The sequence below is a fragment of the Engraulis encrasicolus genome, chromosome 21 (assembly GCF_034702125.1).
Source record: "Engraulis encrasicolus isolate BLACKSEA-1 chromosome 21, IST_EnEncr_1.0, whole genome shotgun sequence".
Lineage (NCBI taxonomy): Eukaryota > Metazoa > Chordata > Actinopteri > Clupeiformes > Engraulidae > Engraulis > Engraulis encrasicolus.
In genome coordinates this window covers 7868742-7884913 of record NC_085877.1, presented here as the reverse complement: position 1 = coordinate 7884913, position 16172 = coordinate 7868742, and the positions used below count along the sequence as shown (strand labels likewise).

At 39.3% G+C, this 16172-nt stretch overlaps 1 protein-coding gene across 2 annotated transcripts in view; it reads left to right on the top strand.

Annotated features, from left to right (window-relative positions):
- The window catches only part of phka1a (phosphorylase kinase, alpha 1a (muscle)), a 28048-nt gene extending 14679 nt beyond the window's left edge, over positions 1-13369 (top strand). For both annotated transcript variants that reach the window (XM_063187461.1, XM_063187462.1), the window contains exons 20-32: positions 266-342; positions 476-621; positions 1694-1847; positions 3020-3099; positions 3865-3943; positions 4423-4552; positions 6786-6887; positions 7909-8024; positions 9674-9724; positions 10104-10265; positions 10616-10669; positions 11035-11235; positions 12457-13369. In XM_063187461.1, coding sequence (XP_063043531.1) covers positions 266-342; positions 476-621; positions 1694-1847; positions 3020-3099; positions 3865-3943; positions 4423-4552; positions 6786-6887; positions 7909-8024; positions 9674-9724; positions 10104-10265; positions 10616-10669; positions 11035-11235; positions 12457-12630 — 1526 coding nt within the window. In that variant the 3' untranslated portion in view covers positions 12631-13369. The remainder of the gene's footprint in view (positions 1-265; positions 343-475; positions 622-1693; positions 1848-3019; positions 3100-3864; positions 3944-4422; positions 4553-6785; positions 6888-7908; positions 8025-9673; positions 9725-10103; positions 10266-10615; positions 10670-11034; positions 11236-12456) is intronic.
- Positions 13370-16172: the final 2803 nt, after the last annotated feature.

The window sequence follows — 16172 nt, the reverse complement described above, 5'->3', positions numbered from 1 at the left end:
AGAAGGACTTTGCCCCAGGTTCAAATTCGGCTTGGCTAATTTTTTTCAACTGTACCCCATCTCTTTCCTACTGTATTCATTTGCTGTCATCTCTTCACCGTCCCTATTAAATAAAGGTATAAATCAAGAAAAATATAAAAAGATGGAGAAATGTGTTTCAGTTTTTGAATATTTTATTATATTTTATTTCATATTTTATTATGTAATTTAATACTATTCTATATTATTTCAGATTGATACTCATCTGTGCATCTTGTCCCTCTAGATTTCCACATGTACCTCCCCTCGAAGCTCTTCCGCTCCCCTCAGCCTTCCCTGCACCTTAGAGATTCTATGACTCAGGTTTGTCTTGATTTGCATTGGTCAGAAGAAGACAAAGTTACATCAAAAAATGGATGAAATTATTTCTTGATATAGTACTTGTACTTGTAATCCACTCCTCCTGTCCAGTATTTAACACATGTCTGGTCCTCAGGGTCCTGAGCTGTTAATGACGGCCGCCGAGAACCTGCCCCGGAATGCAGCGGGTGCCGTGGACTACGATGCTCTGGCTCGGCTTCTCTCCGAAACCCACAACCTGCAAGACCAGGCCGACATTTTATATATTCTCTTCAAAGACAAGTTAGTATGACTTTTTAAAATGACAGTGACAATTTTTTAAAACTTTTTTTTTCATCCCTTTACATAAGTTGTGATAGGCCACCGCTCATCTGTTTAAAAGGTGCAGGATTCAGTAGAAATTTCTGTATAAAAAGAAGGCAATCCGCACACTTCAGGTCTATTTTTGTGCAAAGAAGCTTTACTTGACTTGCAAGCTTTCGGTCCTTAGACCTTCATCATCCCTTTACATGAAATGCCAATAAAAACAACAGTGATGGGTGTGTTTTAGAAAACTTTGGTTGAAAAAAATCTCCATTTTAGGAAGCTAATGCTCCATTAACGTGCTAAAGGCCCAAACAGATGTGATTACAAAATCCACGTGTGTAAACGGTGTTTAAAAATGTTAACCTCTTACATAAATTATCCCTAAGAATTAAATGTTGTCATGAAAGTAGAAAAGACAAAAAAAAAATTAACGCTTTATTTTAGTGTCCACATGTTGGCTACTAACACTTTTCTAAATGTTTGTATAAGTGATGTATAAGATAAAAAAATCAATCCTTGTTAGGTGTGTATTTAAATTTTATTTTTCTTCTTTGACAATAAGGCTTTTATTATTGATATTCATAATAAGGACCCTCTAGGCCAGTGTTTCCCAACCAGGGGTACGTGTACCACTAGGGGTACGCGAGCACACTGCAGGGGGTACTTGGAAAGATGTTCTTATAATAACAAATGTATGGAGCAGTCACATCAGGACAGAGAAAGCGATGTAGAACATGAATTAGGGGGTACTCAGAGCACAACAAAGAGGTTTAGGGGGTACGCGAGACAAAAAAGGTTGGGAAACACTGCTCTAGGCCCCTGTTTTTGAATAGAACATGTTTTCGAGTCACTTATGCAGGGAGAATTATATGTATTAGTGTGTAAGGTGTACCCTAAAATAATAAAATAATAATCTTTCGATTCAAACCTGTATGTTGGAAATGTACTAATTTTGCCATATGGAGTGTCTTCTCTTGAGTCACATCTCTCTCTCTCTCTCTCTCTCTCTCTCTCTCTCTCTCTCTCTCTCTCTCATCCCTGTGCATAGAGGGATGGATTGGGACACGCAGCTGCATGGTAAGGGTACCACGGTGCGGCGTCTGCTCCTGGAGCTCTATGAGAAGGCAGGCGACATGCGCCAGTGGGGACTCATCCGCATGATCTCGGGCATGCTCCGCAAGAAAGTGGAGGAGCTAGACTGGGTGAGATCACGCACACTGTTTTTTTTTTTTTTAAATGTTTTTTTTTTCTTGCCTTTATTTTGGACAGCACATTGAGACAAAAAATGGGTGGGAAGAGAGAGGGGAAGGATCAGCAACCTCTGGCTGGAATCAAGCCCGGGTCGCCACCGTAATGATACGGCGTCAGCTCATTGAGCCACCACATAGATAGATAGATAGATAGATAGATAGATAGATAGATAGATAGATAGATAGATAGATAGATAGATAGATAGATAGATAGATAGATAGATAGATAGATAGATAGATAGATGGATTATTTATTTGTCCTTTCGGAAAATTGTTCTGTGCCATTTTCAGTGCATCTGATACAATTACAAAGACATTACAATAAACAAGAACACAATAGACAAACACAACCCCCCCCCTCCCTCTATAGGACAAAAAGACAGGTTGACAAAAAACCCAACATAAACACAGTAAAGTGCAGTATTCAGTACCAAAGTGCAATGTGCTATTCAGTCTAAGTTACACAATGCCCACAATGTTGTTATTGCATTACATGACATTATATTGCATTTAGCGGATGCTTTTATCCAAAGCCACTTCACAATGAGGTGTGGAATATCAGAGCATGCAGTCCAAGCAGGATCAGTGCAGATGAGCTTGCAGGTTATGAACGTAACATCAATGTTTCCAGCGTAGCAGTATGTGTCATACCTTGGGAAAGAGGTGACATGCGCTCTAGCTTTCTTGGTGCTCACAGTCCTCCAGGACTGTAGACAGTAAGAAACAATCGGTCCACTTAGGAGAGATTGGGCCAAGGATGACTGGAGCACACAGGATACGTTTTTAATTTATTTTATTGTGGTGCAAGCATGACTCGTATGTCCTACCTTATTCACACAAACACAATGCATTTAATTTATGTTAGATGAACACCCTGGATTCAATCGGCATGTTATAACAAAACAAATGTAATGTCCTACTTACAACACAAATAAACCTAAAGCTAGTATACTGTACAATTTATGATGCATTTACCGACTTACTGACACCTATTGCCCTACTTTGGGGATACACAAATTTCAGGGCCACAAACGAGTGCTGTCATACCAGTCCTGGGCTACCTCGTAATGATATATAAATATGTATAATAAAGTCATTCTTTGTTGTTGAATTGCTGTGAACAGGCTTGTACTGACCTGCTGGCGCATCAGAAGCACCTGACCGTGGGACTACCTCCCGAGCCCCGGGAGAGGACTATCTCTGCGTCAGTTCTTCACCACATCAACCCTAACACACACAGCCACTTCACACCAACCCTAACACACACACAGCTACTTCACACCAATCCTAACACACACAGCTACTTCACACCAACCCTAACACACACAACTACTTCACACAATCTCCAGAAATTAGTGACGGTTACTGTGATGACCATAACCTGTCACCATAAATTGTGAGTGTGCTCTGTCTGTTATGATAACGAGCCTGGTTACAGCCTCTTTGCTGTAGTGGTCAGAGCTCCAATTTGGTACCTCAGAAGGTTTGGGTTCAACTCTCGGTAAGGCAACTCCACTCCCCTTTGCTACAGTTACCATACATTATTTACATCACTTTTGTGACCCCAGAAACTCTAAATAAGCTGTATAGATGATTTAAAATGATGAAACGGAGAAGAACAAAGACAAAACTACGAGAATTAGGAAGAACATTAATTAAACAGTACAGATCAACTATAAAAATCCACAACTTAAAAAGAAAATGTTGAACAGTTCAATTGAATTGAGTTGGTTAACCTTGTATGACTGTTATATTAATTCCAATATATATTTGGATAAGATATTGCTGTCCACTTAATGACACAATAGAATACCTACAGTATGTGTGAATATAAAGGTGCAAGTTAGTTCTACATTTTTGATGGTGTGTGTGTGTGTGCCTGCGTGTGTGTGTGTACACGTGTGTGTGTGTCTGTGTGTGTACACGTGTGTGCGTGTGCGTGTGTGTGTCTGTGTGTGTGTGTACGTAGGCCCATGCCACCAGATGAGCTGGTGCGACTTATTGACAAGGCCAGCGAGAGCAACCTCACCATCGCCATCCTCACTCAGGTAAACTCATTCTCATCACAACCTACAACCTACATCTCAACCTTAAACAATAGATAGATAAATAGATCTATTTGTTATTGAGAAAAGTTATAGTCTTGTACTGAACTTCTATCAAAAATGTCTCATTGCGCCTGTGAGTCCTTATCATAACATACATCCAGTGGTTGTGAACCTGGATTCAGAGGCCATCATCCAGTGGCACATACAGTATTCCAAATGATCTGGTTGTATCTATCTAATCAGGACAATCGCCTGCTTGAATTGGACAGGTCATACAAACAGGTCATTTGCAATGCAGTATGTGGTACAGGATTGTATCTTCTTAATCCAGGTTGCCCATCACACTGCCTACATCTTGTCATTTAGAACCACTATATCGATGTTTTTATCATTAAAAGATATTTAGTATTTTTAATGAAGAAAAGTTTGTTTCTTAGTGAATTTGTGTCAATAATGTATCATCGTGCCTTGTAACACAGGAGATCATGGTGTACTTGGCCATGAACATCCGGACTCAGCCGGCACTGTTCAGCGAGATGTTCCGCCTCCGCATCGGCCTCATCATCCAGGTCATGGCCACCGAGCTGGCACAGTCCCTCAACTGCTCTGGTAATCCTCACCAGCTGACAGGTTTTCTCGATGGGTCCATTCCAAATTGGTAATGTGCCTTTCATGTGCTCTCGGAATTAGATATCATCCAGTCTTGGCAACTCGTACATAAACAAGTTTTCAAGTTTCAACCACCGCAAGGGGGCGTTCATGTGTGCTTCACATGTCGGCGTTTGGTATTTACAATAATTCCCAGAGCACACGAAGGCACCATAACTCTCTTCCTCTCCTTTTGCTTTTGGCCTTGTGATGCGACAAGGCAAGATGTCAATGGCGATGAAGTTTTATTCAATGTCTCGCAAAAGCACAATTCAAATGTGATTTCCTTATTTGCAATTGGGATGTTGAACGGGGAAAAGCTGTCTAATAGTTGAACTGCCAAGTCTGACAGCGGGAAAACTGCTGTTTTCTCCACGGAGGCGGGCGACACCAAAGAAGCTAGAGGCCACAGGCGAAAGAAAAGAACGGGATTTACCAGTAAGAGTTGGACTTTCAGTAGTCCTTTGGTGCAGAGTGGACCACCGGCAATCAGACTCACTGTGTGCCCAAAAAACCCAAAAGCTTGACTACAACATGCCAACATTATTATGACATTACTGGCAGTCTTAAGTAGCACTTTGGGACTTGGACAGTACCATTTTGGTACCAACAGCTTGCTTTATTACCCAAAATGTTTTTTTTAACATTTCGAGGCAGGCTGTGCATACTGAAGGTTCCTGTCTTAGAATTTAGTTATCTGATTACAATTAAAATAAAAAATAAAAAATACATATGTATTAAGTTCATTATGTCTAACTGTTTAACTTAAACACTTAGGGGTTTCTTTTGCCTTAAGACATGTAAAAGTTTTTATCTTTTACCTGACATGTTTCGACGGTGTTACTTCTGTCTTCATCAGAGGGTCACTGTGATGTTGATGAGTGACGTGCTTTAAAAACAGCTGATGTTGTTGTGGAGGTGTGACCTCCCTGCCAATAATGACAGGTTGGTCACACCTCCTGCTGTTAGAGTTGTCCTCTTAGGATGGTGGCCCTACATCAAAGGGATCACAGAACGCATACAGCGAGTCATGAAAAAACACAAGATACAAACACCAGTAAAGCCACACACCAAACTACGACAGCTGCTAGTACACCCCAAAGGACAAAATAGACCAACATAACAAATGCAATGTCATATATGAGATCCCGTGCCGGTCATGCAACAAGTCATATATTGGGGAGACAGGGAGGACATTCAACATAAGAAAAAATGAGCATAAGAAAGAGTGTGAAAGGGAAACAGAACAAAGACATACAAGAGCAGTGAAGGAGAGAGCCACACATGAGAACCTCAAATCAGCAATAACTGACCACTGTAGGAGGGAAAATCACATCATGGACTGGGACAAGGCAAAAGTCATACAGCAAGAGAACAACAGATACCACTGCTGGATTAAGGAGTCTATGGAGATCAGAAAGCGTAGCCCAAGTACCATGAACAGGGATGAGGGGGCATACATGCTCTCACACACCTGGACCACCATCCTAAGAGGACAACTCTAACAGCAGGAGGTGTGACCAACCTGTCATTATTGGCAGGGAGGTCACACCTCCACAACAACATCAGCTGTTTTTAAAGCACGTCACTCATCAACATCACAGTGACCCTCTGATGAAGACGGAAGTAACACCGTCGAAACATGTCAGGTAAAAGATAAAAACTTGTACATGTCTTAAGGCAAAAGAAACCCCAAAGTGTTTAAAATAAAAAATACATTTTTTCAACATGTTTCGGAGTGGTGAATCCTAACTGAAACAATTATCTGAGGTCATTAGATTAGAAAGTCCCAAAGACGACCTAGTAAGTAACCAAGGCTAAACTGTAAACAATAAATTGGAAACTACTGCAAGTCAAATTATTCCTGTAATTTGGCTCTTTAATCCCAACTACAGAAACAAACACCTTTCGTATGTCAGTGATCTTACAATGGTGGCAGCTGTGGCCCAATTGTTACCCAAACAAATGTATGTCACTTTGGAAAAAAAGTGAGATGTGGTAAATTAGCCTGTTTCACCTTGATGCAAGATAGGTTCTGTTTCTGAAGTAAAGCGGGGAAAAATTACCTCCGTTTTCCATGGAAAATGGGGTGTAAGTTTATGTCTCTGCCACCGGATGCTACTTTTCCTGCTTTGAATGCATTGAATTGAAAGTGTCTGTCACTCATTAGTAAATCCTGAACTGTGTTTTGTAGGTGAGGAGGCCACGGACAGCCTCATGAGTCTCAGTCCAGCAGAGTTGAAGACTTTGTTGCATCACATTCTGAGTGGCAAAGAGTTTGGCGTGCAGAAAAGTGGTGAGTATATGACTGGTGTTAAATTACAAAATCGTGTGTAAAATTGTTTCAGAAGTTGTGCAGAAGTGATGGCGGTATTCCAAGAAACTGGTTCAGTAGTGATCCAGGTTAAGTTATCCTTGAAGTTGTGGTTAATCATCTAAAAGAAGAGCCTGGAATCCCTATTGTCTTCAATAAATGAGGTGTCATAAATAAATGAATGAGGTTTACCACTTACTCATAGGTTAACATAGCCCGGGTTATCACTTAACCGTGTTCTTGGGATACCACCCATGATTCAGAAGGTACAGTACATACCAGCACATATTCCAAATCAACCTGTACCTGTGCACAACTTATCTACCTGGTGGGCTGTCAGAGTTAATTTTGTGAATGGCATGGTATTCATGTGGTATACAGTGGTGCTCATATGTTGACATACCCCAGCAGAATATACGCTTTCTCTGCGATTTCTCACAAAATATGAAGGATTACATAAAACCTTTTTTCCACTCATTGCTAGTGACTGGCTTAAGACATTTATTAGCAATCTTCTGGGTTTACTCTTTTGAAAGCATGATCACAACCCAAGCTACCCAAATGACCCTGTTCAAAAGTTTACATACCCTAGTTTCTGATGCTGAATATGGCCCTGTTTAACATCAGGCACCACTCTAAATTGTTTGTGGTAGTTGTGGATAAGGCTCTTAATTTTCTCAGATGACAAAACGGCACATTCTTCCAGGCAGAATGGTTGTTTCCTATCATTTCTTTGGGTGTCTTGCTGAAACCTCACATTTGAGGTTTACCTTGTCAGTATTTAACTGTATAATAGTAGAGTAGAGAGTAGAATATAATTTATTATTTTAACCCCCAAGGGGAAATCAGTAAGTTATCAGCAAGTGATGACTGTCACTGGGCCTAACTTATGATTTTGTGTGTGTGTGTGTGTGTGTGTGTGTGTGTGTGTGTGTGTGTGTGTGTGTGTGTGTGTGTGTGTGTGTGTGTGTGTGTGTGTGTGTGCGTGTGCGTGTGCGTACAGTTCGCGCTGTAGAATCAGGTGCTAGTCCTGCCATTTCTATCCATGAAATGGGCAACGTGGGTGCAACAAAAAGCGAGAGAGCTGGCATCAGCAAGCTCAAAACCGACATTAAGATGGTATGAAACCCTCTCCTATATATTCTTCTATTTTCTGCCTCATAAGTTGTGTGATATGGCAATTCACTTATTGGCTATCGACTCGGACATGTACAGGTGTTATCCCTTACCTGACGGTGATGGTGATGGTGTAGCTTCCGTCTTCCTCAGTCCAAATAAAATGAGCGACTTAAGAAGAAATAATATAGTAATAATCGTAGCAATGCCTTGGTATTTAAGTCCAGAGTATCCATGGTTGGAGAAAGACACATCTGTAACGTGATGTTTCCCTTGTAGTTGGAGGAACGTAGGTGGTCTTGGTCAGCGGACACAAAGATATCCCCGTTGTGGTCTGAAAGAGACCAGGTTTGGCGAGTTGGATCGTTTCTTTGCTTCTGGTGGTAATTCTACCAGGTCTAATCCTACTGGGGAGTAATGAATGCTAATTGGATTGTGGGTAGGAGCAACAAATTCAGTCACAATGGATAAAATCAATCATAATGGATAAAATCAGAATAAAAAAAGATTATGATTAATTCAGTTTGATATGTCAACATACTAATTTTCTTTTGACTCAGACTTATCTTTTCACTGAAATTTGTATTATTTACCTGACATGTTCCGATGGTGTAACTTCAAAAAAACAGTCAAAAGAAAATGAGTTACTTAAAGTATATCACGTAAGTGAGTACACCCCTCACAAAAGGGATTAAAGAGAGGTCATCTGTGTGTGTTTCAACCTTTTTGTACATTGAACTTTTACATTTTGAGCAGATCATGATACTCTCAATAGGATTGCATTCAAATCTCACACCAATCTATCTATCTTAAGCCAGGTGCAGACTCAAAATGTAAAAGTTCAATGTAAAGAAAGGTTGAAATGCACACCAATGACCTCTCTTTAATGCCTTTTCATTTCGAGACGATTCGAGCCAACACGGCCCCTTCTCTACTGGATTGTAATCTGGGGTGTACTCACTTTTGTGGGCAATGTTCAAATGTTAATGGCTGTATTTTGATTTTTTCTGAGTGAACAAAAAATGTAAGCAGTTATATATGTTGTTAAAAGGTCATTAATCATTGTGTCAAAGTGACATTTCTTTTATACTCTCCTATGAAAAGATGTACTCACAAATCTGCAAAAATCTGAGGGGTGCACTCACTTACGTGATATACTGTAACAAGAAGACACACAATGAATGTGGCACATTTATTTTGTATGAAATATGTTGATGATAAAGCAGGAGTATCCATGGTTAGAGAAAGACACATCCATAATGTAATGTTTCCCTTGTAGTTGGATGAACGTAGATGGTCTTGGTCAGCGGACACAAAGATATCCCTGTTGTGGTCTGAGCGAGACCAGGTTTGGCGAGTTGGATCATTTTTTTCGCTACCGGTGCTAATCCTACTGGGGAGTAATGAATGCTCATTGGATTAATTGGGTTAATTGGTAGGTAGAAGCAACAGATTCAGATTTGTGTCATAATGGATTAAAATCTGAATGAAATAATATTGCGGATCATTCAGGTTCTTGATGAATCGGGGTGGTTTTGGAGTGTAATTTATATCGATCACACATTGATAACATTGATGATGCCTTTTCTTTCACAAGACAGGATTTTGTTCTGAAGAACAGTCTTAACCTGCTGCTCCTGTCTCCTTTGCAGGGCCAGCATTCACAGCATCAAGACGCTGCTGAGCTTTCGGTATCAGCCGGGGTAAGAGGACACGTCTCCAGAAAGTCCTCAATATCAGTGTCAGCTACATGCAAATATGTTGTGCTACCCTACCAAGCAAAAAGGCAGTAACTGCGCAGATATCCAAAATGAGGAAAATTACTATTAATATCTATTGTGTCTACCTTAAGTTTTAAGTAGATTATTGTCATGTGGTAGTTTTGTCACTTTATATTACCACACAGTCTTTGTAGATGAATCATTTTATTTAACTTTAGATTTTGGTACAGTATGTCATTAAATCATTTTCACCAACAATGCAGTCACTGCCTTTTTGCTTTGTAGGGCAGTTTAGACTACACAACTGTAGCATCTTTAATGGCCATTGATATCATTTCAAATGGACTCTCTTTCTTTGTAGAAAAGTCAAAGTCGCTTTCCGTCCATTGAGTGTTTCGATGGGACGGGGGCGTCCACTAAAGACAGTCGCCAAGGCCAGTGGCTGCGCAGGAGAAGGCTGGATGGGGCACTCAACAGAGTCCCCGTGGGCTTCTACCAGAAAGTCTGGAAGATCCTTCAGAAGGTCAGCAACATCACTTCAAAGATCATTTAGTATATAGCGCTTTTCTATTCCTAAAGCGCTTTACAAATGTGACTCACAAACCACAAAACCCACTGTCTAACACAACATGGTACCAAAAGCAGAAGCATTTGCGGAGTGGAATTTCAATTTTTGCATTTGCTTTTGCATCTGATGAGTCCACTCTTCCAATTGGTTTGTAGCTCAATCCACTGTTTCTGTGCGTGCTTCATATCCCCTGCATTGCTCTGTGTAGTCAGCTGCCACCACGTAAAATGCCTGGAAAAGAATACGGTGAATGGTAACGGCATGTGTTTTCTCAATGATGACTTCTGTCTTTGTATTTTCCTCAGTGCCATGGCCTCTCAATCGAGGGATTTGTGCTCCCATCCTCAACTACAAGAGAGGTAAAACCTAGTTATAACAATACATGTAATAGTTTTGGTCTCTCCCTTCACTGGTATTTTTAGGTACTCTGACAACCTCATATTCTGGAGACACTGATGATGGTCTAGACTGGAAAAGTTTCTCTCCCACAGCCACTTCTGTCAGCTGTTTGTTATTTTCGTCCTAGTTTTTCTGATTTGCATTGAGCTCTTTTGTGCGCACACAATTCTTTTTTCTTAGATGTACTATAACATACATTATGTCTGAAACTCTTCAGACTTGACTTAACAGTTAGACATGTTAAAGTTCCATCCTTTACCTGACATGTCTTTTTCTTGTTTCTCTACCGCCCACATTTTGAAACTGCTTCCCTGTTCCCTTTTAGATGACCCCGGGAGAGATCAAGTTTGCGGTGCACGTGGAGACAGTCCTGAACCGCGTGCCGCAGCCGGAGTACCGCCAGCTGCTGGTGGAGGCCATCCTGGTGCTCACCATGCTGGCCGACGTGGAGATCCAGAGCATCGGCAGCATCATCCATGTGGAGAAGATCGTGCACATGGCCAACGACATGTTCTACAAGGATCAGGTGGGTTAGCGTAACTACAACACTGAGGCCTATATTATCTTATAAAACAAACAATCTGGTGCAACCAGAGTAGGACTAAAACATAAGCAAAAAGGGAAAGAAATCAGGCGCCACACGGATGTCTATTTTCTGTAATTTATTTTTTAGTGCAGTGAGACTAACGCCCCAACATGCGTCTTCATCAGAGTCCTCAGAGGACGCATGTCGGGGCGTTAGTCTCACTGCACTAAGAGATAAATTGCAGAAAATAGACATCCGTGTGGCGCCGGATTTCTTTCCCTTTTTGCCTGTATTATCTTGTTTTCAAATATTATTATTGAGTTAATGACAGGTTTTTTGGGGGCTCAGATGTCATGTAGCGCAACCGCTGCTAATGTCCATAAATTAATTAGTAGTTTGTAATTAATGTACGGCAATGAATGTGCTTCTTAGGTAATCCACTAAAAACAAAATAACTATCCATACAATAGTGGCATTATGTCATTGACCCTATCGTATTTCCTCAAATAATTGCCCGGGCTACTACTATTGACAAAAAAAAAGAATTGGACCAGGCAGACTACAATATGAAGGAGTCTACAATTTGGGGCAGTCTTTTAGTACAAATGGAAAAAAGCTTTAATTTATTGAAAATGTTTTCTATCAGGCTACTTAACGAGGCAGGCTACTCCTATTAGGGGCCAGGCTATACAATGAGGAATTTTTGGCATTTCAAATTAGCTACGGTAACACTTTAGAATAACATTCTTTAAAAATCTTTTAAAACACGTAGAGAGTTAACTAATTATCAACTACACATTTGCAAATGTTTATAAAGTATAACGTAAGAATTACTAAGCGAACACAGCAGACACAATAGAGCCGCAACACTCCTGGAAATGCATCCTCTAAAGAGCAAAAGATATGTAGCAACTAGATATAGAAGAGTCAGGCTGGCAAACGCATGATAAACTCATTCTGGAGGAGCCGATTCCCACTCTGCTGTGCAGACATCGGTTCATTCTAACACATTTATTTGTAAATGTTTTGTTTATTGTTTATTTTTTTGATAAATGTTTTGTTCAGTAATAAATGTGAATAACGTGTTACTAAAGCATTTTAAGGGACTGCTATTCTAAAGTGCATTAATCTACCGCTACCGCTGCATTAGTCATTAGTTCTGATCATATAATTGTGGTAATATTTTTTTGGCCTTAAACCTTTGCTCTTTGCCTTTTACAGAAAGATCTGGGCGCGGAGGATCATATTCTGGAAAAAGAGCCAGCTACGGGCATTTGCAGGCAGCTGTATGACAGCGCCCCAAGTGGCCTTTATGGTAGTATGACATACCTCACCAAGGCAGTGGCCATCTACGTTCAGGAATTCCTTCCAACAGGGTCCTGTGCATTTCAGTAACTCTCCCGTCATGTTTTTTGTTTGTTTTTTTGTTTTTTTAAAGATGGATCGACCGGTAGCTTTCTGCCAGGTAGCTGTGTAGTTGCAGTTATGACTTTTAGATGTCTGTGGAATTAATTTTAGTAAATGCTTGCATCGAGCATCTCTGAAGGTGGAATTAGTGAAACAGTTTTGGAGATTAGGAAAAAAGTTCTTACCTTTGTTATTAGGATGATGTGTGTTACATTACATTGCATTTGGCATATGCTTTTATCCTGGCTACTTCATCATGGCTACTTATACCACTAGAGGTAGTGTGGGAACTACGGAATAAAAAGGGAATGTTATTACACAAACATTACACAGTGTGTGGAACTAATGAAAATGTCAGGGTGGTTTATGCTAGCCTATATACTAGCATATTTTAAGGAATTGCATGTGTGTTAGGGCATTTGTGTTACAGCACGAGACTGTTGACTGTTGTGTGATCACCTGATTTTTTTTTTTAAAAAATCAAAGAAACTTAAGAATGCATGAGCCCTCGCAGTTCAGCACTTTAAATAACTGTTCACCACAGGAATTACTAAGTTTATTTATTAAAATATTTTTAGAGTGCAGAGAGAACAAAAACAAAACTTACGGAACCTCACTGAAGAAAAAAAAACCCACTGTGTTTCATTTACCTCTGTACAACTGTAGTGTGGTTATATTTTGCTGTGTTTATTAAGTGCTTATTAAAGAAGAACTACTTACATAAATGCATTTTTTGTTGTGGAATTCCTTACTGATAGCATGTCTAGAGACAAACGTACAAACATGCCAAACAGGGCAAACTTGCCAAACAGGCTGGCATACACAATAACTCTGGGAAGAAGAAGCTTTTAAAAATAGTGGAGTGCATTTATCAGAAAAATACACCTAACCCCAACAAAATTCTAACAAAAGGTTTCTCAGTGGTTTACAGTAGTATCTGATGTACTTAACAACATACTAAAAATCTGACAAAATCTGACTTCAGGAAAGGCCCCATTTTCAAGATGGCCGCCGCCTGGCCCTTAAATTGACTCTGGTCTTAAAATTGCATTGAAATTACCAGGAATAGTGTTGTTTGATGCATGTTTCGACATTGTAATGTTGTAATTACAACATTTCCTTGATGTATACATGGTTATAAGTGCAGTTTGCTGTAAAAAAATCGATTTACAACTGTATGGTATTCTATTGTAATATTAGACAAATTTGGCGTAGCGCCTGTAGGCTAATTACCGCTAACCTCTTCTTTATAGCATGTTTTCTTTATATCAATTTTTACAAAATTATTAATACTAGGCTACCATACAGTTGCAAATTGATTTTCAACAGCAAACTGCACTTATAACCATTTATATATCAAGGAAATATTGTAATTACAACATTACAAGGGACATTCCATAATTAGAGGACATTTTGGCATATGAATATCTGAAAAAAATCTTCTGTTTTACCATGTTTTGATGCATATTTACAAAATGTGGGTCGCAAACTACTGATTTCTATGATTTGTCAAGCTCAGGCATCAACTGTCCTTTTTGCACATTAATGCCCATAGGCTACATTAATTATCGTAACAGGGTTGCAAATCCATGCTAATATAACATCTACCTCAGGAACAAAAGCTGGTTAGGAAATTTAGCTATTCTACCAAGGTCAAGAACAGATATGACTTCACAAAAATATAAGAGTAAAAATTATATTACTTAAAATTATTTGTAGAATATGCGTAACAGGGTTGCGTGTCTATGCTTTACACATGCGGTTATCCCACATAAGAAAAAAGATATTTTAAAAATGTAAGCCGTCACTCCTTTGGTCTACCCATGGTTTTTGACAATACTTTGAAGATGTCATTTCATGTTCATAATGTGTTGTAATACTTTAACCCTTTGATAGCCAGGCAAAAATGCGAGCATATTCAGGGACACAAGTTCATGGCACAATAAATAGTATTTAGAATACATTAAAATGGTAAAAATTAGTTTTAACAGATAAAGTAGATACATTTAATGATAAATAAAGTAAAAACAAGACATTTAATATGTTAATTAGATTTTAAAACTGATTTTAAGTTTGCCACCAGGAAGCTGGGACAGAAGAAAAAACTCATTTTAAGGGTTTCTAACAACTACTCTGCATTTTTAGTCCTGTATAGGAACCACTATTCGATGAAAATTGTCATATTCTATGTTAGGTCATATTAATTTGCAAGTAAAGTGTCTTTTTTTCTTATTTTGGTCACAAATATTTGTAATATTAGGTGCGGGACAGCAAATGTCCTCTAATTCTGGAATGTCCCACAAGGTCGAAACATGCATCACACACCACTATTCCTGATCATTTCAATGCAATTTTAAGGCCAGAGTCAATTTAAGGGCCTGGCCGAGCCATCTTGAAAATGGGGCCTTTCCTGTAGTCAGATTTTGTCAGATTTTTAGTATGTTGTTAAGTACATCAGATACTACTGTAAACCACTGAGAAACCTTTTGTTATGTTTTTTGGCGAGTACATTTAGGGTTTAACCCCAACAAATTGATACAAAAGGTTTTTTTCATGGATTCTATTACTATTGGACCTGGTAAATGACATACTAAAAATCTAGTTAAATCTGACTTTGGGAAATTAGTTATTATTATTTTCAACATGGCTGCCATAGGCTTATTATAAGGGCAGAGAGACACTCCAGGTGAATAGGCCAAAAATTTTAGCTTGCCGATATCACCATGAAACTTAACCCGGTGATTACTCACATATTTGTGAGAAAAAAATGTATTGCAAGTTTTCTGAGATGTTATGTTTTAATATGGTAATTAGACTGTCTAATTAAATATGCATTAAATTTCAAAATGCAAAAACTCAAAATCTGAAAAAGCCAGGCTCAAAATTACTCTTTTATTTTGTTTCTAGTAAGCCAAAAGATATCTTCAGAAGAGATTATGGACATCTTTTTTGTTTTGTAGTAAATCTAAAGATCTTTGTGCAGACACGCCAGCTAGCAATGTTTTTCAAAACATTGTTATTTAACGCCTCTCTAAGATTTAAATAATTGAGTTTCATGTTTCTCATGTTCTTCCAGACATTCTATGAGTCTGGTAATATCATTCTTAGCATGTATCATGGCAAGGTCAGCTGTCCACAACTCATAGCCTCTCCACAGGGCTGTCCTAAGGGCTGGTGCTTGGGCTCTTATTTGCCATGTATACCGCGTCACTGTGTCATGTCATCTGTACTCACAGCTTCTCATACTACTGTTACACTGATGAAGCACAGTCATATATGTCATTTGTGCCAGATGACTCCACGGTCTACGCACACCTTACCGCTTGCCTCTCTGAACTATCCACAAGTAGGCTATGAAGGAATGCCACCTGCAGTTGAGTCTCGCTAAAATAGCACTGCTGGTGATCCCAGGCAAAGAATCAGGCTGCCACGATATCAAACTCAATATGGACTCTGCTGTTGCCCCAAATAAGGCCACAAGAAACCTAGGTGTCATTATTGATGACCATCTACCATCCTCTGACCACATA